Source organism: Labrus mixtus, chromosome 17 (assembly GCF_963584025.1).
Source record: "Labrus mixtus chromosome 17, fLabMix1.1, whole genome shotgun sequence".
In the NCBI taxonomy this organism is placed as follows: domain Eukaryota; kingdom Metazoa; phylum Chordata; class Actinopteri; order Labriformes; family Labridae; genus Labrus; species Labrus mixtus.
Window position 1 is genome coordinate 22,643,397 of NC_083628.1, and position 24,423 is coordinate 22,667,819.

Consider the following 24,423-nt stretch of genomic DNA (forward strand, 5'->3'; position numbering starts at 1 on the left):
TCAATATAAGATCCTTTCAAAATACTTTATATGCATGTCAACAGAACTGGGACAGGGTTGGCAGGAAATACTGTATGTGTGCACGTCAGCAATTATTGACCGTTCTCTCAACTAACTATTCTCTCTCCACTCAAACCCAAGTTAACTACTACCATGACGGTGTCAAATGTAAGTTAGATTGCTGTCTTTCTTGTCTTGAGAATTGTGTGTGATACATTCTAAAAGAAGAAGTATCACTTAAAGTCACAGTGCCAACAAAAGAAAATATGCTACATGAAAAGCCACAAAAGCTACTGGCAGGCTGCTGCAAAACTTTCTGATAAATAAATCCCACCTCTGACCAGGCAGATACAATCAGAGTGGGAGTGTGTGTTTGAGTGTGTGCTTGAGTGTGTTCTTGTGTGTGTTCAGGGGTAGGGGGCGTCAACCAAGCACCCTCCTGGACACAACCCTTGAACGTAAATGCTGAATCTCTGCCCTCGTTTTATCTTTTCAGAATTTGGACATCTGCAGCCTGATTTATGTCACAACTTCATGTCAGCTGTCTTTTTGGTAAAAAAAAAACAAAAAAAAACACAGTAGTAAATGGTTCAAATGCCCTGTCTGTGTAGGTCCTCAATCATCCAGGTCATGGTAATTCGAAGCTTGGTCCAAAAGGCAACTGGACTTTAACTGGACCTAAAACCAAGTCCACTTGTCTTTTGGATAAAGCTTTGAATTTCAAAGGCCCTATGTACCCTTGAAATAAAGGCAAGGTGAACTGGATCAGGCGTCTCTGAGATGAAGTCCAAGTTAGTTGTCAACTAGTTTCCATTAGGCTTTTCTCACGATGCGTCCACTCTTCCTCAGGTCCCTCCTGACAGACAGGCTGCTGGCCCTCCAGGCTCCCTGACACACCCGGGCACTGAGGAGGAGGTACAGGTGATTACAACAGGAAGAACAGGAACACACAACCTTAATCACTGCATAGGAGTGGGTGTCCTTTATATAACTAAAGTTCGAGAAGATTATCAAATTACATCATGTTACTGGCAACAAATATCTGACGCCCAGTTGGTGAACACATGCAAATGATCTTGGATATCATCATTGAAATCTTTATTTCAATTTTAGAACAAGGGTTAGATAAAACAAAATATCATTTTAATGATGATGAATGACAACGTTAGGCTCAAGGCTACATCTCAACAAAGGAAACACATAACTTCTTAACAATAATCCTGAGGCTTCTATTTCACTACAAAGTGAAGAGGATGGCTGTAAAACTTCAGCATTGCTCACACAACAATGTCCCAATGCAGTTTTTCTGGTTAAAGGTACCTTGTTCCAACTTTCAGGCAAAAGCTTGTACTTGTTTTTGTCAAAGCTCAAACAAACAAAGCTCAAAGCTTGACAAAAGCCCCCTCCTTAAAAAAAAGGTTTGTCCAGTTTGGTGTGGAAGAACTTGATCGGCCTGTTCAGAGACCGGACCTCAACACCTTGGGCACAACTAAGATTCAATTATTTTATTTTCATTAAGGAAGCTACAAGGACCACATCTGTTACTATATGTTCTAGAAACCACAGGGAAATATGTAACCCTGTTTGCATTGTGAATATGTGCTTGCTGCAACCAGACATCAACGAATCCAACACAGTATATTTAACATACGATGACTCAGAAACAGTAGTCTAAGCAATACAAGCTCGACACAGAAAATATCTGTGATTAAATGTTAAATGTACTTTTTTTTATCTGTAACCAATAGCAGAGACTACTTTATATTGCAAAATACTTGGTCAGAATCTGTGGACTCTTTTTTTTTTTTTTAAAGGTGTTGCCTGATGTAAATCCAGGCTACATAAGAATTGTTACATGTTAAATGTACTAGTTATCCATTATACAGTTTGGGGCCTATCGAGCCTCAATAACTGCATATTGCAAATTACTTGGTGAAACTCTGAACAAGTTATTTGCAGAGTTTGTTGATCCTGATGTAAATTCTGTTTTGTTGAGTGTGTTTCAATTCTGGTTGCAGCCTACATGAAAAAGTTTTATCAATGGAGAGAGCTGTGAGATGTTGAAAAACAAGTTAAATATTGAGTGAGCACGAGCTGTATAATATTTTATCACAGAGAAGTTTAATTCAAGGAAGAGCCTCCATGCTTAAAGGCAAAGCTGTTTTACAACCAACAGTAGCCATATACATCTTTGTTCATTAAATGTTCTTTATTTCCATGCATGTCGTTTTTCATTTTTGTTTATCTTTATCAATTTCAATTTTCAGCTAAAAATTAAATATATGTTTGCAGTGGTGACATCAAGCACCAGATTATCCATCATGTCTCTCTTAGCAGCTAATCCTTTATGAGCTGTTGTCACACCCACACACATACACACACACACACACACTCACTCACACACACACACTCACACACACCTGGAGCGCAGCAGGGGTCCATCAGCTCGTTTGCGGGGCTTGGAGCTCTGTCTTCTGTACTGCATCCAGCCGCTGACCAGTTCGTGCGCGATCATCACGTACAACAGGAAGATGAGCACGGCGGGATCCATTAAGACCCGGATGAGACCCGACGGCTGCTTTTCAAATGGTCTTGGTGTGAGTGAAAAGCAGACTGCAGTCGGCGCGGACTGTACTGTTCTTCTGCAGTTGCACTTAACTTGAAACACTTGAGCACCAACCCCGACAACACACCATTCTCCAGAATCACCCGTGCATCCAGGGAATATGATGATTTTCTCTCTGTCTCACCGACAACAGCTGAGAGTCGCGGTGACAACAGCAGAGAGGGGACATCGGAGGATGTTGCCGTAGAGACGCCACCGTTGCTAAGGACATGATGTCGTCATCCCCTCTTCCCAAAGATGAACGAGGCATTTGACCGAGACGTGCCGGAAGCCACCAATAACTGCAAGCATGATTAGTCTACCATTCATACTCTGACACATGTTGCGACCAATGTTTTCTAAATAAGTGTATTCTTTCTTTCTTTACTTACAGTATTTATTTTACACTAAATAATAACTCTTGACACTTTGCTTATTTGGGTATATGCTAACCACTAAAGTATTTGGATACACAATAAATTCAAAAGCTAGTCTGTCAATACATTGAAGGTATTTTGTTTTGTCAAAAGGCTCAATCATATAAGTATTGAGTAATTGTATCCATTTAAATAAGTTCTCAATAATAATTTATTTTTTGATTCACATTTTTTTTTTAATTTGATCGAGCCTAATTCAAATCTCTATGTTAAACATCTCATACTAACAGTCATGACTGAGAAGACTTCATAAGGACATATATAGATATTTTCAATCAAAACATCTCAATATTTCATAAAATGTGGCAAACAAGTTATTTTAACAATGTATGATTAAAGGAAAAGGCAGTTTGACATTGGTGTTTTAATGCTCAATTTTAATTCATTAATCATTGGAGCTCCCTCTGATCCTGTGGAGTAAAGTGAGCCCACCTTCTCACATAATTGGTTTGTTCTACAGTCTTTCTCCAAACAGCAGCATTACATGTTGACTTCCTCTTTATCTCTATATCTCTCTTAGTCATTCTCTTCTTTCTACTGTTTTTTTTTTTATCATCAACAATCCACACATCTCAATAACGTTTGGAGATTATTGCAGGCAGATCAGAGCCAAAGCCCATAAAGTGTACCGTGACAACTCACATCTTTGCCATGGGCCCCCTGGTTCAAGCTTTCTCATGTAAATGTGAGCTCAGGTCTGAGGTTTGAAGTGAGCTCCTTCAGAGCTACAGAAGGCTTTGATGCAGCAGACAGGCTGTGTACTACATATAACTACTAAATTGACATCAACATTTGAAATCAGAAGGGTTCCACTTCCACATAATAAAAGCCAAAAATAAAGAAGCCCAACCTGCGTGTTGCATATAACCTGTAACCGTTTCTAACTTTCTTATTGATCCAAAATGGATCCTGAAACTTCATGCAACTTCTTTTGATCATTCAAGGATCATGTCCAGTCTCAATTTCAGAAAGTTAAACTTCTTCTTCTGACTCCTGTCTGAACATCCACATGCAGAAAGCAGAGACCCTGCAGGGCCCCACGGCATCTGATGCAGCTGCAGGCCGTCAGCAGTGTTTCAGTATGTGGACTGTGCTTGTAATGTTTGTGTGTGTGGTTCTATTCAAGTGTGTGTGTGGGTGTGTTCATGTGTGTGTATGTGTGTGTATCGTGTCAGGGCGACACAAGCAGTTCTTCTGCTGTGATATCCCCTTTATTTCACAAAGCCACCTTCAGGTGGCAGGAATCCCTCTCCTCCTTCCTCACGCCACCTCCATCTCTCTGACATCATCATAGACCTGCAGAAACACAGAAACAAGACGAGTGAGTCCATCTGTCAGACAGCACAACTGTAATCTGTTCATGAAGTGACACAGGATGAGTGGTATTTCAAAGTTGTTTGTAAGTCCTGGATGTTTTTGTGTAACACTGAGTGAACAATGGAAAACAAAAATAATGTTTCCTATAAATAATTAAGCTACAGCTAAATCCTAAAACAAACAATAAAGAGATGTTTTTTCTTAACATTAATGGGTTTCTGGAGCCAACCCGCCCGAGAATTAACACTTCATCCTGAGCCTCAGTGCCTTGTAGCTCACTGGATTAAGAAAGAATAAATGATGATAGAAGAATAACAATGAAGAAAAGAAAAAAGAATCAAACAATCATCATGATGTTTTATTGTTGCTATAAGTGAGACCTTATTTAGAAGTGTGCGACTCTGACCTCTAGTTTTCAATCATGTCGCTAAACTACATTTATTCTGGAATACTTCTAGAGAACATGACTCAATGGATGGGTGTGTTTATTGTCCTCCCATCAAAAAAATGAACAAGTAAAACAACACACACTGATTGTAGTGTATACTCACATGGACATTATTGAAGCCAGCTGCCATTGGATGGTTTTGTGTGGGTGGCACGGTCACATGGTTCTGCTGAAGGGAGCACATGAGTAAATAATTAGTCATCAACATTTAAACAACTCTTTATGTCAGTCTGCTACTCTTTATGCTAAATACAAACTACATACACACACAGTCTGTCAGATCTCACCACATGACTTAACTTAAGAAGGTGATATAAACCATGATACTGATGGAATAAATGTGACAATTTGTTTTTAGGAATACATTTAAAATGTTTTTTTTAATTGTTGTTATAGGTTTGAATGTTAGCTTTACTCACTGTGAGGTCTGACTCATACAAGTCATTACTGATACCAACAGCAGCTGAGGACGATGTTGACAATGGACCGTTCACGGCCCTGACTGGCTGTTTGGTTCGCAGGTAGTAAATCAGCAGGACGATCAGCGTGGCGATCAGCAGCAGGACCACGATGACCGACGCTGCAATCCCGCCAGCGTTGTCTCCCTTCGGTGAGGCTACAGGGAGGATGGAAAACTTTTCATTTCTTTCAACGACAGCAGGACAAGTTACTTTTCAGAGCAGTAGAGAAGCATGAGATAAAACATAGCCATCCTCACAAATTCATTAACAAAACATTATAAAAAGCATTAACCAATCTCATTGAAATTTGAACGTTTAAATTAAATTGTTATACTGAACTGAAGTAAGTGGACAACAATGAGTGCAAAATCACTGTAGCCAAGAAGAAAAAATGATGCAGCATCTGACAGCTTTTGTTCCCTAGCAGTTCCCTGCTTAAAGTCTTAATGCTAAGCTAGGCTAACTTCCAGCTTGTTTACTTCTTAATTTAGTGTTCAGGGTATAAAACTTGATATTTTTTCTGTGGAATAGTCTCTTCCATTCCTTAAAAAGTCCATTAGTCCATAACTTTAAAAAGTATTTCTAACATTATGACAAAATAGAAAAATACATTTAGCAAACATTCTGTTAGCTATTTATGGGCTGCAAATCGTGTATAAGCACTTGCACATCTTACTTGTCAGTGGATCTGTGACTTTTTTAGCGCAGTTGATTCCGACAGTGTATTCAATATCATCCAGAGCAACGATGCCTGAAATCCCTTTGACTCCTTCAAACACAATCTGTTCACAAACAAAGGTTAGTCTTTTTATTAGCTTGAATGAAGAAGTTGTGTAATTTTCTGAAAATGGTTCCCTGGATAAAAAAAAACACTGCAAAAGAAAATACATTTCAAAATAAAGATAAAAAGATGTGCACTCAGTCAGTGTCTGACCTGGTATTCCTCTTTAGACGTTATGTTGACATCAAAGCGTCTCCACGGCCCCCCCAGTTCACCCACCAACAGCAGCTGATGGAGCTTACGTTCAGAGAGCCTCCACACCCCCAGCTCGCTGTCCGCTGCATACAGACAACAACAGTGGGTTTCCATGAAATATTATCCTTAACATCAAAAATACATCATTATTATTCATCATGAACAGTAACTTGAGATTTTTTTTTCAGTCCGTCCAGAAATGACCCGACCTCAAAAGTGAAGGTACAACCTTGAGTCTTACATGAGTACGGTTTGTAGGCCCAGAATTTCAGACAGGTTCCTTTAGTGGGGGGCAGGTGAGGGCTCAGCAACTGAGCATTTTGATTGGCCACTGTCCTGTTGCTACTTGAAAGGAACAGGAAGTGACCTGGCAGACGGGAAAGGAAAGGTATTTAAAACATTTATTTATTTACTTTTTATTTTAATATACATTTTAATGAATCAAATTTTCAATGTTAATTTGAAAAGTATTTAACATTTTAATACAATTTTGTCCAAGCTCTCACATAACATACACAAGTCAGATTTTCTGATGCAAACAACCGGTGTATTGCATGTATCTTTTGTAGCTCTGGTTTACCTCGCTCTGTGCCCAGGGTGTGGTCTGCAGGCGGGACAGGGTAGTGCCTCTCTGCCTCCTGACTCGTCAGCTCCCAGTCAAGTTTGTCCACTTTGACGTTCTGGGTGTTGCTCCAGCTACACATCCCTCTCTCCAGACTGCACTTAGAACCTGAGAGAAACAACAGAATCAAAATGTGTTCTAAAAACAGAAACAATAATTATCTTGTCAGATCAAGGAAACTGAACTGAAACTGAAGCTGACATTGTGACATTTAAACTCAAGTACTGGTAACACCTTCCAACCTCCCTTTTTCAGTCTACACAAAGAGCATGCAAGTCTACTAGTATGTTTGTCTTAAGTTTGAACAGAGGCAGATACAAACCTCGATCTTCACATGGGTGAGCAGAGAGGAAGATGTCATCGACTGCAATGTGAGTGCCTTTGCCTCCAGCTCCCACCACCTCAAACTCCAGCTGCAGAGGACAAACATACACAACATCAGCTCAGTTGGAATGACAAACTCTGCATATTTAGATATTCCCTAATGGGAAATTGCTCTGAAGTTGGACGGTTAGATTCTGATTGAGAAAAGAAACTTGATGTCAACTTAACTGAAGTCTGAGGGTTATATTTTAAAGTCATATGAACAAAGGGGAGTTCATCCATTTTGATGCATTAACTAATACATGTATTCTTATTGACTATCATCATTATCAATCTTTATTTGTACAGTGCCTATTCATACAGAGGCTTGCTCTCTTTACCTGCCAGTCCACAAGGTCGCTGGTGATGTTGCCATAACCATGGCGCCAGACATCTCCCTGGTTTGAACTGTCAGAGAAGATCTTCACCCTCTCTCCCTCCACCGGCTTCATATACAATGTCAGAGAGCCTGCAGACAACATGCAGTAAGTGTAACTGGTTAAAGGCTTTATATGTGATTTTTCACACTTAAATATAATATAAATCAAGTATCTCCTCTGAAAATAACTCATAACTCAGAGTTTTCAGAGTCCTATCTTCACTTTGTTTACATCGCCTGGACGGCCGGCTGACTCCTCCCCTCAAATTGTTTAATTGAGGGACTAGAGAAAAGAAGAATAACATACTGTACTCACTGCTTAACTGTGTTTCTAGATCACGCTCATTTCAGGTAAATTTACATGCAGTGTGAAGATACGAGCATAATAAAGATCGCTAGCATTAGCATGCTAACACAACAATGCAGCGCAAGTTGTTTTGGTTTCATGCTGGTGCTCAAGGGCGACATCTGCTGGATCAAAATATCACATATAAAGCCTTTAATGGACGTGAGCTTGTTTAGTGCTTTTTTTAGTCTTCTGACAACTCAAAGCGCTTTTACACTGCAGGTCACATCCATTCATTATCACGCTGATGGCAGAGGCTGCTGTGTTACGTGGCCCTCAGTTTTAGCTAAACTCATTCATACACATTTATACGGCGCTGCTGAAGCAGTGGGAGCAACTTGGCCAAGTGCTCAATGACACATCGGATATGTGTCTGCAGGAGCTGGGGATCGATCCCCCAAACTTCCGGTTGAGAGATAACCGACTCTTCCAGCCTCCTGTGTGTGTGTGTGTGTGTGTGTGTGTGTGTGTGTGTTCGTGTGTAGCATCTCACCAGGGTTCTTTCCCTTCATGTGATACCAGAAATGGGCACACTCAGTCTTGGTGGTTCCTTTGCGAACAGGGGAGCTGAGGACTGTTTTACCTCCAGAAGGCAGGATGTCTGCTCCGCTGTTAGCCATCATATAGAAACCTGAGCGTAGAAACCACATGAACGGCCTCTCAGTGTTCTGCATGTGAGTTAAAGTACGACTATTTATTTAATAGTTTTCTCTCTCACCATGTTCAGTCTCCAGTGTGTGATCTGTTTCGGGTCCAGTCAGGGTGGTGTACCAGCTGCGGTGGAGCCACTGAACTTTACCAGAGGTACTGTACCCGCATTGATGACCTTCAAAGGAACACATCCTGGACGCAGTGCAGGGACCGCTCAAAAAAGTCACATCGTCAATGGCCACACGCCCGTCAAACCCAGAGCGAACCGCTTCAAACATCAGCTGGTGGTGGGTTGAACATTTTGAAGGGGTGATGAGGAAAGACAGGACATAAGTTTTCATTTTTTAAATATATTTAAATTCGTTTTTTACTGCTCGCGCCTGAGAGAACCCAAACTTTAATACACTGTAAAAACACAGGAAGGCTTTCTTTGAATCTTCCTCTCTTTTGTTTGTTTTAAAAAGATGAAGGATAATCTGAGATGTTACATGAGTTTTGAGACATTGTTTCGTCATTTCAGGTGGAGTGCAGATATATAGCATACCCTGAAGTTTGTGAGCTGGTGCGGTACGGGGCAGTGAGCTTCATGCCACGTGTTTCCATGCGCCCCGCTGCGGGTCCAGAGGATCCTCTCATAGCCGTGGTTATCTAACACCTTCACATTCAGAGCACCTGGACCAAAATCAGTTTGTGAGGTGAGTGAGTGTGAGAAGGCAAACACATTTTTTTAACATTCAGAGCATTTCCAGCTTCTATCAGTGAAGAAGGTCACCATCAATTTCAAAATAATCATAAAGCATGTGCCATTTTGAAACGGTTACTCACAGATGAATGATGATACACACAGGAATAAGATGGCTGATTATCAACATCGAGTATGTTTAGCCATGAGCTACATTTAAGAAAGGTGTGAAGAAACAGAGGCTTCATCATTAATGCTTTCCATTCACTCTCACACTCACCTGTGTTTGGCCCGTAGAGTTTGTAGAAGAAGGACAGGCAGTAATCTGTAGGACCGGCTAGCTGAGTGTATGAAACCAAGCGTCCGAACGCACCACGGAGGGAAGGACTCCACATGTCCACGCTGAGGCTTCTGCCTGGATGTCAACAGAAGGACAGCTCGGCATTCATTTGGATTTTTCATCACATATGAAGCAGTGACATTTATCATACTGTTGTTTTAATGTACTGACTTTAACATAGTTTAAGATCTGCAGCGCTGAAGAAATACAAATCTTTATTATACATGCTATCACTGTCTTATGGAGCTTGATTTGCCTGGAGGTTATAGAGCTCTAAGATTTGGTGTTCTTTACAAAATTGTACTTTTTTTAGTTGCTATTGGGTGCCTGCTTATTCCATCTTCTCTGAATTAGCTTTGCCTTGAAAGAGAGTAATTTTTCTCACTTTGTGTGAGAATTTTTAATCCTTTTCATTTATTTAATTATAATACTCTCAGAAACAAACCTGAACCCTACATGTAAAGGTACATGTTATATTCTATAACCTCTCCATTGATATTTTGCACCAACAAAGACTTCAACTTCTTTTCTTCAAACTCAAAATGGATGCACAGCTTGGTTTTCTCAAGGTGTCAACTAGGTTGAGTATATTCACCACAAATAGACTAGCAAAGTGTCACTTTTGCTAACAGGTTGTTATCAATTGCATTAGTGCCTCATTTCCCATCATGCTTTATGTTGGCTTGAATGACATGGCATGTTGTTTATTCTTTGAAACTTGTTAATGGTACTAAATGTTTGTTAAAGTGGTAAATTCAGAGGATGTTCCTTTTTGTATTTAGAGAAGATGTCTTATTGTATTTATCTGTATTTTTTCTTTAGTTTTGACCACACCTGAGGAGACCATTGTATTTAATGAACAGCTTTATTAAGCCAGTGTGTGTCTGAATGTGTGTACCCTGCAGTGACTGTAGTCAAAGGCTTTCAATTACTGTAAGCTGTCTGTAAAGCTACTTGTTGTCTCTTATCCAGAGAATAAATGCTACATTTGTCAATTGTCTCTGAGATTCCAACTCCATGTTATAATCTCATGTTGCTAAACAGACTCTAAATAATGACCAGCACACAGAACATGAAGTCATGAAGCCCGGTTATCCTTATCTGAAAATAAATGCTGGCTACACTGGGAATCCCCGAAACTGGCTAAAGTTTGCAAGATCGGGTTAAACGCGTCCTAAACTTTAAACTATTTTTAACCCCCTCATAAAACAACAAATAATCTTTTAGATTAGGGGTATAAAAAAAGTAAGAAAGTTTAGAGACATTTCTCTGTTTCTATGGACTCTATGGACCCTTCTATCAAGTGACTAACAGGCATTAATAGCCTGCAGCCTTGATTTTAAAAAGTGTACCTATCCCGATGGTGTGGTCCATCCCATCGAGCATCGTCCAGTCAAAGCTGTCGCTGTTGTCCTGAAACCAGCCACACATTCCATCTTCAAAGTTACAGGACAGTTCTGGAGAAAAGAAATAAATAATAACCATTAATCAAATCATTTAGACCTTCACAGTTTAGGTATGATTTTGTGATTTTTGATGATGTGATTACATTCAGTAGTTTTTACTCTTACCTGTGGGCAAAGAGGGAACATAGTCTGCATAACAGCCGACAAAGTGAACGTTTTTCACTTTAATCTCAGCACATGGACAAAGTTTGACAGCACGAGCTTCAAAGGCGAGCTAGTTTACACAAAACAAGGAGAGAGGAAAGACTTTTAAAAACCTCAACATTCACAGACAAGTCGGTTTTTTTTTTTTTACCATTTCCATAAGATTTACAGCTTGTTTGTTAAGATGTGTATTTTTTCTGTGCTTGTCTTGTTTGCATATTAACTAGCCTACAGCCTTTATCATTTATAAGTGCTGCAAAAAAAAAAGTTTCAGGAGTTAAATAGAAAATGGTTAAAAATCTATTCTGTCGAATAAAACTATTCAGAGTGAGAAATGTACAGAATGTTTTTTGACACCAGCAGGATGGAAAGGTCCTTGTGAAACAGAAACAACCTGAGCAGGATCACAGTCTGACTTAGGGTCAGATTTACTAAGATCCCAATTAAAGAGTACTAAATTGCGCGTTCTCTCCAAAAGTTTGCACGTTTGGTCGGTGGGCGTTATGCGGGTGATCTACTAAGACAATTCATGTGAATGTTACCAGGTGCAAACCTTGTGGAGGCGGTACTATTTAAGTTAGGCTTTCGCGTGTTCTACTGGTTTACAGAGTTTGGACGGAAAGCAGGATGACTGCACGTGCAAAATAGGTATCAGTGAGAGAGGCAAATAAACGTACAGTATTTTCGAGTTATAGCAGATAAAACTGAATATTACAAAAAGAAAATGTGGCTTATAAGAAAACCTCAGCATTAAACAGGGCCTCTCTTTTCTCCATCTTTTGAAGATGAATTGTCACATTGAGCAGGAGGTGCAATTTGTTTCCTCTGTGGCGCTCAGGCGCGACACTCAGCACATTGTTGAGCACCAGACAGCTGGCCAGTGCTGTGTCTGATCGGACATAAATGCTCTGGCAAGAGGTATCGAAGACAGGGGTACAAGTAGTGGTGAGGTCCCCCCATTCAAGAGTAGCTGCAACGGGCTGTAGAGGGAGGAGACGCACGCACCGGAGGGGGCGAGCTGGGGGAGAGACGTGCAGCCCGAGAAAAAGGAAATCCCAAGTTTAAAATAAAATGTTTACAAAGAGGGAAATAGGAAGAAATAAATGTCAATGTTGAAATTCTTTAGAATGCAGAGGCTGTGAATGTTCAGTTTTGTTGGCAACAATATAGTTTAATCATGGTGTTTCCTGCTGTCATTCCAAACATATTAACATGTGTGGGGAATAACGTGATCTGTATGCCTTCTTTTGTTGTGCCTATGTCTCCTCCTAACTTCAATAACAGCAGCATGTTGTGCATGTTGTGCTGTTGTGTGTAACAGTGGTGTCCTGGGTTAGCACGTTCTTTTCTAAGGTGTTAAATACAGACAATTACCGCAATTGTTTGTCAGGTTTGGTAAATCACAATGCGTGTACTAACTTAACTTGTTTGCATTTTCTCCTCCCAGTATTTTGCACACTAGGGCAGAAACGCCCCATATTGCATATTCTTTAAGTCAAACGTACCAAAAGGACAATGAGTGTTGTTTTGCTCATATGAAAGACGCAATCCTCACTGCACGCTGTTAGTAGATCAGATAGCACTTTCTTTGCTGGTGGTATCAAGTTTGCACACGTTTTAAGACACGCAAACCTTTAGTAAATCAGGCCCTTACTGTCTAATTGTTTTTGTTTGTGCCTGTGACTCCACTCTGATCATCAAATCAAACATGTACACATAAAAACTACATCAGCCTCTATCAGCCCTGAAGGAAAAGCTGACCTGGAAGCGGTGTTTTCTGGCTCCAATAGACACATCCACATGCTTCCAAGACTCCTCTCCTACCCCCGTCTTCCCACTGAACTCCCACAGCTTAGGCCGAATGCCCAGAAAGCTGTCGATCACTCTGACGGACAGCTCACCTGCAGCACACAGTTAAAAGAGTCATAATATGAGGTGTGAGTCAAAATAAAAAAGGTCAAAAGAAGACGCTGAATAACAAGGTCATTTAGTTACCGATGTGATCTGGATTCCCTGTTACCGCAAAATCAAAGCTCAGGGTGCAGACGGGGCCGGAGGGGCCCAAGAGAGGGGTCCGTGTCTGGGCCTCGGTCAACTGCTGGCCTGGAGCCTTGGCTACATAAAGGTACTCCTCTGGGAAAGATTCAAGACAGAAAATGTTTTTAATTTTTACTTTTTTTTTACTTTATCGTTGAATATCAGAATAGCTGAGAGTTTAAAGAGAAAGGGAGAACAGTTACCGTTTGATGTGGAGTTCACATGCAGCAGCCAATCCTGAGTCCCGATGCTGCTGTCAGTCCAGCCAGAGCTTCCCTCAGGGTAAGAGAAATCCCCTACAGGAAGGATTCATCAAGAAGAAGTCATTTTGGGAGGAATAATCAGGCATTAATTATTATTATTCAGAAGCAGTAACTTTTCTTTAGAGACCTGTATTCTTCTAGCATCTTATAGATCCAGTGTATCAAACCGTGCTTACAAAGTTCAGGGTCAAAACAACAAGGTAAAAGACTGGAAGTCACCCTGCTTCTGTTCTTTTATAGAAGATATTAAAACATCAAAATACAGATCAATGCATCATACAACCTGAATAATATAATATAGCACAGACCTGGTGGTGCACCTTTTGTTTTGCAGAATTGCAGTGCCCCCTGGTGGGCGCAGAGGCCCTTAGCACCTTTACTTGTGAACATAAGGTTAATGCATTGGTTCCCAACCTGTTTTAGCTTGTGAACCCACTTTGACTTCATAAAACTCTGGGGACCCCAGGCATCCAAAATAAACATACAACTCATCATGTGATATTTCTTTCTACTGTGTTGAAGTAAACATTCTTCGTAGACCACACTAAGGCTATTTCATTATCTTATTGTGGACAGAAGCAGAAAAGCCAGGATGAGATTTGTGTAAAAGTGAGGATTTTATTTTTCAGACAAAGTCACTGCAGGTTTGTTAGTTTTTAGTATGGGCTACAGCTCACAGTAGTCCATTTCCGGAGACCCCGTTTGAATTCCATTTTGACCCTAAGGTTGGGTGACTCACCACATTTGGCCTCGTCCTCGGCTCCCGCACAGTCGCGATGAAAATCACACATCTCGTCCGGTGTAGTACACAGGTCTTTAGGAGGTTTGGGGAATTCATTTACCCAGGTGTTATTCACTGTTCAGGAAGAGAACGTGACACAGAACATCATACATCATTCACACCACTGAGAGTATTCATTTTTATTCTTTGTCGATGTGGGTTATTGTTTTATTACCAGGTGAAAGGCGACACTCAGGGGACAACACGATGCTGTCAACAGCGATGCCTCCGTAATCAAAGTCTCTGATTGCAGCCATGAATAGAATCTATAAAATAATCAAATCAAATCAAATCAAAACAGAGGACAGATAAAAATAAAAGGAGACTCTACAATCTATCTACACATCAGACATGTAGCTGTAGGAGCTGGAGATCAAACCCCCGACCCTCAGGTTGAGAGACTCCACCACTGAGCCACAGCCACCTGATAATTTCAAAACTGCTGTAGACTTTGTTTAAGAAATAAATGATTTAAAATAAATGTAAATAACAGAAATAACCAAATGGTGCATGCTTTCATTGACCTTTACTTTTCTACTTCTAAACATCCTACAGTTATTAAGTAACACAGAAAATAAAGTCCTAGTTTTCTTTTTCAAATGCCTTTAAAATCTGGTTTCTCTTCTTCCCATGCGTTTACTCAGAAAAAGAGGCTGTACATATGCAGACTGTATATTGAGTTGTTAGTGATCTATGAAGCCACACACGTCAGACATGTAAAGATTCATTCAGCAAGTCTGTTTCATGACACTTCCCATTACCTTTTTATTTTTATTTTTATTTTTTTCTAAATCAGTGGGAAGGTCCCACCACCAACTCCGTGACCCAAATTTCAGATATTTTTTCAACTAATCCGATTTATAAAGTAAAAAATAGTGCAGTTTGGATCTCAGATGGTACGAAACATGTGACAGAACATAGACAGGAAACAAAACCAACATGTTTTAACAGTGCTTCATAGACTTTTTGACAATTTTCTTTTTCAGTCACATGTTCGTGACCCACTGAAAACAGCTCCACCCACACCCCAGTTGAGAACCAGTCCACTGTTTCTAAATTTTCCGAGCTCAAAAACTTGAATACATGTTTAGTCTCTTCCACTTTTTGGAGTTTCCACCCTTGTTGCCTTGTCCTCTTTGTTATTCTCCCATGAACATGTTACAGATACATGCAGGTGTAGAAACATGACTCTTGAATTCTTGTGATTAAGAATATATATTTCTGTTCAAATTAAACTTTTATCGTTACCAGTGATGGCTTTCAAAAGTCCAGAATCAGTCTCAAGGTATGTGTTCATGTGTAGTCTGTCTTTTAGCATACAATCACATTAATATCAAACAGTGAAAATAACAATGTCTAATCATTTTCCTCTTATTTATTTTTATTTATGGATTCTTGGTTTTCAACATCTGCAATTTATTAATGTTAAAGGCAACAAAGTCAGAGGAAGCACTCACCTGGAAGGTGGAATTGGTGACAATCTCCACCTCTGCCTTCACCCAAACATCACCCAGAGCTCCACCCCTCTGCCACACCGGGTAGATTTTCTCATCTGCCACCAGCACCGTCAGACCGCCGGACCTCGGCCCAAACTGGTGAGTGTACATCACCATCTACAGCGGAGAGAGAGAGAGAGAGAGAGAGAGAGAGAGAGAGAGAGAGAGAGAGAGAGAGAGAGAGAGAGAGAAATGTTTCAAATGAGGTTTGAAAAATATCTTCATGTGTTTTTTCTTAAACTTAAACTGTGAAAACACGCCGGATCAGAAAAGAAGGATGAGCCTTTGTTCAGTAATAAAGAGTTCATGTGAATGTTAAGTCTGCAACGGATCAGCCTGAGACTCACTTTGCATGGATGTGAACTGTTGGTGGGTTCGAGGCGGGGGCTTTGGAAAGCTGCCCAGTCAGTTGTGAGACCAACATCAGGAACAGTGACGTACAGAAAGTAACCTACAGTGATGATAATGATTGACTCATGTTACTCATGTTATCAGTCCAAACGTTAGAAAGTTATTTAAAATAGTCCAAAAGTAAGCTAACAGTGAACCTGTGAAACAGACCTGATGCACTGTTGCTGGAATGATCCCTGCCTGGTCCCTTCAGAGGATCATTCATGGAGATATTTTCCTGATTCATTCTTTTCCATTTCAGAAGAGACAGTGAAGTCAGAGTCCAATCACACAGGTCGTCCTCAAAGTCACAGCGCCGGTATTCTCCTGGAGACCCAGTGAACCCACAAGTAACATTAACTGTCGATCCCTGGAGGAATGTATTTGTTGATATTATTTTTACTTATTGATGCAAATCTGAAGGAAGCTAAATGTGTGCTCCACTTCAGTCCAATACAAATTTCCCAGAGGCTGTAATAAAGTGTATCGTATTATTATATTATTATCGTATTGTATTTCTTCATTCAGTCAAAGGGAAATTGTTTTGCTGTAGTTCAGATCATTTCTCACCACAGTTCTTCTCATCAGTCCCGTCACCACAGTTGTCGGTGCCATCACAGACCTGCTGCTGCTCCACACATCCTTCATTTTCACACTCCATCATCCCAGCCGGGCAGCTCTCACCAGTGTGCGGTGCTTATGATGCAATTAGAGAAACATAAAACCAAACAATTATTATGTCCCTGATAAAGAATATTTCATTTGAAATGATATATTCATAGAGTTCAGTTCGTCCATTTTTTTTATGAAAGACTCCAGACTCGATAAAAAAAGGTAGGGTCTGCACATGGTCGGGGTACTTTGCGTGACTCACAGGGAAGAGCACAGTCCAAAAACTCCAGCTGGTCTATTGCCACATCTCCTCTTCGTCCCTCAGAGCGCTTTGAGTTCAGACGGATTTGGAAAGTTGTGGGGATACGGCCCAGGAAGATGGTAGCCTCCCTCCAGCCGCGGACACTGGTGGCCTCAGGACGCCACACTACAGCCTCCTGAGAGTTCTGCCGATGTACGGACGCCCACAGGGGGGTGGAGCCCAGACCTGTGTGGCCTACAAAGTAACAGGACAAATAACATGTTAGTAGAGCATCTGCTTGGGAAATGTCATCTTTGAGTTTACACAACCATTAAAAGTCATAAAATCAATCCAACAATATCATTTACAAAAAGGAAAATATACAAATACTGCTACTATAAGTAGAACAGGATAACCTCAAATCACATCTTTAACACTGTGTTTACAGTTACAGAGAAGCTTTATAGAGCAGGCAGTTTGAGTGAGGACCTCCAGTCCCTTATGGTCAGTACCTGAGTCCCACAGGAAATATCTGAGTCGAAGGCGGCAGGTTGGTGACGACTGTTTCATCTCTGGAGAGATTAAAACTGCTGTACTGAGAGACTCTGATTTCACTGCGCTCACTCCCATAAACCAACCTGTGTGAGGGGAAATGTTGCACGTTTTATTTCACTTTGTTAATACTTGAGTTGAGTACAGGTTGATGTTTTATTATAGCCTTATAATCAGACCTTACTGCCTTCTTTCCTTCACATTATTTTGAACAAATATTGGACATGATTGTTGATTCAGAACTTAAGTCATTCTTATTGAACTTTATTACTTCTTTCAAGCTGCACTGATTGATCACCTGTTCACCTGTTATTTGAAAAGGTTGAAGTCTCTAACAAAGATATACAGCATTTACATAATGCAGCATGACAAATTAAACAGGCATGGTTACTTAATAAAACAAACGAAAACTTAAACCCACATCAACTTATCCATAGGCCACCTTAGCTGTAAACACAACCCTGACATACAGTATAAAATATAAAGACAAATTAAAAAGATGTTTGCACCAGATTTAGCGAGTTGCTAATTCCCACTGACTTGTGCAGGGGTGGCCTGAAATGTTTGTGCACACACATGAATAAAGGGCAATTATTTATCCCTTCTGTCTGCACTCATCACATCGACTTTTAAGTTACACAAGATAATGGCAACATATGCTTAATTAACTCTAAAAGGACACAATTTAAAGTATGTTAATGTACAAAATTGCTTACAAACATCTGCACACTGAAAACTATGAGTTGCCTGTCTACAATAATAGTGGATTTTAACTCAATTCCCAACTCTGGCAAGGCAAATAGCCAATCATGAGTTAAACATTATGGGGTGACACCTGGGGTGGCCAACATCTGGAATAAGTTTAGCTGCTAACTGTAATGTGTTAGATCATTGTGTCAGACGTTGAGAGATATTTTTGATCTAAACATGTTCCTGCTGCAGCAGAAAAAAGATCTATGGAAACTGTGACAGTGAATGAAAACAGTAATGTTGTTGACCAGAAACCTAAATGATCTATTTAAAGAAACGAAACAACAGACAGACTAAAGGGAATTACAAAATGAGTCTGTAGGTTTTATTTCTTTCATTCAGAGACTAATCATTTCAAGAAGGGTTAAAATGTGAGCTCTGAGGACAGCAGCTGGAAATGATCAAAACTAAATTACATTTATGTATTAACAGTAAACTCTCCTTCTTTGATGTAGATAGATCATTGTGCTTCGTCACATGTTTGTGCAGTACTTCACCTGTAGCTGTCCCGGTGGTGTAGTCAGAGGACGGCCCGCTGTCAGGCAGAGTGTCTCCTCTTTGACGACGCTCCCAGCTGTATTCTTCATTGATGGACTGGTCGGTCCATCCACACATCCCTCCATCCTCAAAGTCACACTCAAACCTCTTTCCTCTGTAGCCTTGAGGGTGTAGAATGAATATTTAACTATTGTATTGTATAACTAAAATATTACAGATTAAGCACCAATTATGTTTTCTGAAGTCCGGCATTTTATCCACATAGATCGTTTACTTTTTCACCCACAGCAAGAAAACAGTTCAGATTCCTTCAGATTACTTATAAATAAGTACCTTTTAACTTCCAGATTATAATGGAACATAACTTTACACCCACATGACAGCCAGGTTTAGAACATACACATACTGAAAAGGACTATTCTAAAGTGTCAGCCTCTTTAAATTCTTAAAGTCAGTAAGGATAAAGATAAAACAACTGAGGATTCAGTATCATCACATTTGAAAATCATTTTCAGACTCACCACAGTCCTGCTCATCGCTGCAGTCAGTACAATCACACACAAAGTCACACTTCCCCTCAGGAGTGTCACATCGCTGAGTCCGAGAACCAGCAGCTGCTATAAAGAAAATCAAAAGTAGACTGATATTAAAAAAGAATATTAAAAGAGAAAACTGAAAACACAGAGGGTGATGAAGTCTGTCATTAACATCTTCATCCTTATCTTTCATTTCAACTAAATGTTAGGAATGTCAATTTTATTACTTAAGAAAAAAGAAGAAAAAATACCATCATTTAAAAAGAAGTCCAGTAGTAATTATAATAAATCTATTTCACATAAGTAAATGTAGTTAAATGTAGTAACATGTGAATCTCTCTGAGGAGATTGATGGAATTATAGATGGCTGAATATCCTGAAAATAAAAGATCAGTTATTTAGATCACCATTTCTTTCTTTTTTTTAAGGTTTACATTTTTGGGCTTGTTATGCCTTTATTTGGAGGGAGAATAGTGCGTAGAGTCAGAAACCAGGGAGAGAGAGTGGGGAGTGACATGCAGTAAAGGAGCGACAGGTCGGATTTGAACCCAGGCTGCCCGCTTGGAGGACCACAGCCTACATACAAGGGGTGAGCGCATTAACCACTAGGCTACGCGCGCCCCACCCAGGTGACCATTTCACAGAGTAAAATATCTGAAGAATGGTGCCTTATAGAGTTTACAAAAATAAATTCATAAAACTGAATGCTGTATTTAAAGAGAGCAATATTAATATTGAAGATGGTCTGGCTGACACTAGGGTTCACTATAGGTGTTACTTCAGACAGGACAGTGGATAGAGTAAGAAATCAGGAGCCAGAGTGGGGAATGACATGCAGGAAAGGGGCCACAGGTCAGACTTGAACCTGGGGACACCATCTTCGAGGACTTCAGCCTCTGTACATGGTGCCTGACCTAACAGCTAGGCCATCAGCGTCCCTTTTATACTCATCTTTATCTCATCTTTATCTCATTGGGCAAAGCAATCATCACTCAGTGTATGGAGCTTTACAACATATCAACAAGTCTGCATCACTAAGAAGTTAGCTAAAGGCTAGTCTTACAAAAGCAAATATAAAAAATCAAAACAAATCAATCAAGGCATTTAAACTGATGATTTGTAATAAGGTTCAGCTTCAGTACAAGCGAGGAATTTGAGATTGTTCATTCAGCTGCTTTTCCAAAGGTCAAGGCTGAAATGTCAAGCTTAACGTTCAAGCTTACACGTCAGAATATTCAAAAAGCAGAGAGAGTAACAGAGAGTTTGACATCTTTGACTAAAGGATGACTAAAGAAAATGAACAAGTTAGTGGATCTTGAGTGAGGAGTGATGGTGGAGGATAAATGTAAGAGAGAGGCGTTGATACAATAGAAATAGTGCTTCAATAGTTTCCATGGCTGCTTCTGTTTGTACACTATGTAATATCTCCCCGATGACTCAACCCCAAACCTCTCTTATCAGGACTCATTACTGTCATGTGTTTTATGGAACAACTGATGCCAGCAGGCTCAAAGGCCAAACACAAGTGATCAGTTTGAAAGGCAGCAGAATGCCATCCGTCCATCTAAAGGTCTCTGAGACTCAAACCTCTGTGCCTCAGCGACCTGACAGCTAGAAATCAGACACGCGATAAAGCAGAAACATGTTAGCATGCATGTGTTTCACTGTGAGAACATGTTTCCTTTATTACATCCAGAGTGTGTTGTGATAGCAGGGAGTTACATGTCTGACAGCTTTGGGATCTCCTTCACTGATGACATCAAGAAAATGTATCAGAGGCATTTTAAAAATAAAGTTATTAATGTTTTTATGGCTTCTGTCTTATCTACTTTAGAAATTACAGCCTCTGCACAATGAGGGACACATTGGGGTTACTTATTTTGAAAACAACCCTCTTACCACCACTCTTGTTGGATTATCTCCAGAAATAACCAGAAAATCAAACCCATTTTGATGTTTTATAGCAGAGATAACTGCAAATCAACCTACCACAGGGACAGGATACAGCCAGAGACGGAATAGAAAACAACAGACTGGCAACCAAAACATGGGGTTTCACCTCTCCAGTCTGCAGGGGCCCATGCATGAAAGACCCAAAAATAAAATACCAGAGCAAGTGGAAAACTATGAAGAAAATATTAAAGGGCTGCAAAATACATTTGGAAGTTATCATTAATGAAATATGAGGGTTTTTTTAACATTTGTATTTTCATGCTTTTGTGCCTTTAATAGAGAGATAGGACAGTGGATAGAGCCGGAAATCAGGGAGAGAGAGAGTGGGGAATGCTTTTTTTTTTGACATGCTGGAAAGGAGCCACAGGCCGGACCCAAACCTGGGCCGCCCGCCTGAAGACGACAGAGCTCCGTACATGGGGCGCACGCACCAACCACTGCCCCACCAGCGCCCCTGAAATATGAGCTTTTATGATAAACCCATCACGCAAGTCTGAATTTAATGCAGTACATAAGAAACATGAATTCATGAAAACAATCACTGCTTTCTCACTCAGCATGTCTTTATCTTAAACACACTCACACCAGCAGTCAGATGAAACTAAAGCGAGTAACTGTTGCACATTGAGTGTTAAAAAAAAGCTTTATTTAAATTTTAAATTCATGAGAAACATTTTCAAAATATGTCTAGCTAATACGGATTCTTTAATAATGGTTTATCACACTTCATATCATTATCACAAGACTGAAAAACTGCAGATCACATTTTGTTTTTCACTTAGTGCAGGTCTAACATTAAAATAGACCGACAGTCCAAAATGATTCATTATATTATGATCAGATTCAAATGTTAATTGGATATATTTAAGCAGACTATTTGGAATAACTTCCTGTATTATTTCATATGGTAATATATCTCAGAATAAGAAGATATCACACTGTCACTTCTTTGACCGGGTCGTTCAGCCCTAAAATAAATGGTTTGCACAGATAGAGAGAAAATGACAGAAACTTGATGAAACTTAATGAGAAATAATGGTTGTTGATGGTAATAAATCATAAACCATCAAGATCATACTCTGTGTGCACAATGATTAAATGTAACGCCTCTTAGGACCTCAGGAGACCTCTGGTGTAGATAATTTAAAATACAATATGCGCACTCATGCACTACAGATAATATTTAAAACTAAGATTTGTTGTTGGTGAAGACAAAACAAGAACGTCTGTCATTTATCTAAACACGATGTAAATGGAAGTTGCAAGAACACATGTCACAAAAGACAATCTAGTGGTGTTACCAGTCACCGGTATATTAAACGTTCAAGTTGTAGAAACAAAACAAAAAAAAAAGCATTGACTTAATTATACATTTATTTTTATAGTTGAGCTACATATAGTCAAGTTTATTCTCAGTCTCTAAATTGGAGTAGAAACGGCCTTAAAGGTAAACACCACACTGCGCTTTAATTTGTAGAATATAAATTATTCCACATCGCAACATCCACCAAATTCACAGAAAACCCACAGCAGACATGAATCATAAATCAGTATTTATCATTATTTATCAGTCATAAATAAAAGCTAAAAATCCATTCTTTATCTAGAAATGTGGTTTAGTATCATTTGTCGCTTTTATTTCACATGGTTGAAAGTCATGGCTCAAGACCTCAACTTAAAATGTTGTTTATTTGTTGTAGCTTTGAAATGTCGACATTATCTACAACAATCCTGCGCAGGACTAGTGTTTTTAGTCTTTGTGTTTTTATTTAACTATGAGTGTTTGAATGCAGTCTTGCTGAGTGTGTTCTTACCAAAGTGCAGAGTCAGCAGCAGGAGAAGACCTGAACTCCTCAGGTGTAACATCTCTGTTTCTCCTCTTCCTCCAAACGAGTCTGAAGTTTGATCACAATCTGGAGAGTCGTCGCTAGCTCACTCTGACCTCTTCTCTCTGACTAAGAGATAAAACTTTGGACTTTAAGTTCTCCCAGCATGCACTTGCAACAAACCATCGTAAAACAATTTCCTCGATATGACCATTTCTTGCAGCATGTACATAAATATGTTGCACAATAATAGAGGTAGCAGTTAGCTACAGACGTGCACTGACAGTGTTTCACAAGAGTTATAGAGGAACAGGAAACTTAGTTAAGATTTTTCCATACTGTATTTATACAATTTTGGATACGTAAAAAGGGAGTATTTATCCAACATGTTTTACACTGGATGCAGGGGATGTCATCACAAAGCAGCTATTTGTACCCTGCAGTAGTTATGAACAAATAAATTAAGACAAAAATAATTTAGAACAATTTCTTAGTTAGACAAATATACTGAATTAGCCTTTACATTAGCTTATATGATTATAATTAATTCTTTGGGGCATTTTTCCACTTCATATGTCCAGGCCAGATATCTAAAACACCTTAAACAGGCCACTGTTGCCTTCATAATAAATTACATTTGATCTATGCTACATTTCCATGAATTAATCCAGAATCTAGTGTAATCAAGGACATCTCTGGCCATCTCTTTAAAGGAAACATGTTAGTGTAGGTATTAGTTATTGTGAGAGTAGCATCAACATGACAAAAACAAACCCCTAACTGTTTCACAGCTACTGTCTTGATTTACAAATGTGTCTTTTGTATTTGACACATGGAAGACTTAAGATGTCAAATATCTTCATTTAGAAATGATGATTGAAGGTGAACAGCATCTGAGTGGTCATGTTTGAGGGCTGAAGATTTTAAAGTGAAATGAGACATTCAAAGATGCAGCATTGTTGTTCTTTACATCCCTGTGACTACAGGGAGACACTGAGGAGGATTATCTACGGTGAGCCTGAAGGGACAAAATAGCATGCGATAAATTAGGATTGAAAAAATGCATGCATTGATTTCACACCTTAATAAATTGTGATTAACTAGATGATGCTGACAGCACTAGTTTGAATAACTCGCCAGGTCACCCACCGATGTTTAGCAAAAAATGAAGCAGACTAGAAATTTAGAATTTGTGAAACAATATTGAGCAAGGTGATGAAAGATGAAGATTGATTTTTTTTAGGTAATACA

The 24,423-nt window shown here is 39.6% G+C and overlaps 1 protein-coding gene across 1 annotated transcript; it reads right to left on the bottom strand.

Annotated features, from left to right (window-relative positions):
* Positions 1 to 4,000: 4,000 nt before the first annotated feature.
* On the bottom strand, positions 4,001 to 24,375 carry mamdc4 (MAM domain containing 4). The gene is made up of 29 exons (XM_061061224.1): positions 23,161 to 24,375; positions 19,379 to 19,474; positions 18,857 to 19,018; positions 17,570 to 17,695; positions 17,079 to 17,312; positions 16,775 to 16,900; positions 16,376 to 16,531; positions 16,162 to 16,265; positions 15,776 to 15,931; positions 14,494 to 14,584; positions 14,277 to 14,393; positions 13,478 to 13,570; positions 13,233 to 13,370; positions 12,999 to 13,138; positions 11,199 to 11,307; positions 10,980 to 11,084; positions 9,568 to 9,702; positions 9,150 to 9,277; positions 8,673 to 8,886; positions 8,448 to 8,585; positions 7,571 to 7,698; positions 7,189 to 7,279; positions 6,825 to 6,974; positions 6,486 to 6,611; positions 6,203 to 6,327; positions 5,945 to 6,050; positions 5,227 to 5,423; positions 4,911 to 4,976; positions 4,001 to 4,338 (listed from the first exon to the last, which is right to left on the bottom strand). The coding sequence occupies exons 1-29, from the start codon at positions 23,210 to 23,212 to the stop codon at positions 4,303 to 4,305; spliced, it is 3,645 nt and encodes a 1,214-aa protein (XP_060917207.1). The 5' UTR covers positions 23,213 to 24,375; the 3' UTR covers positions 4,001 to 4,302.
* Between the last annotated feature and the right edge of the window lie 48 nt (positions 24,376 to 24,423).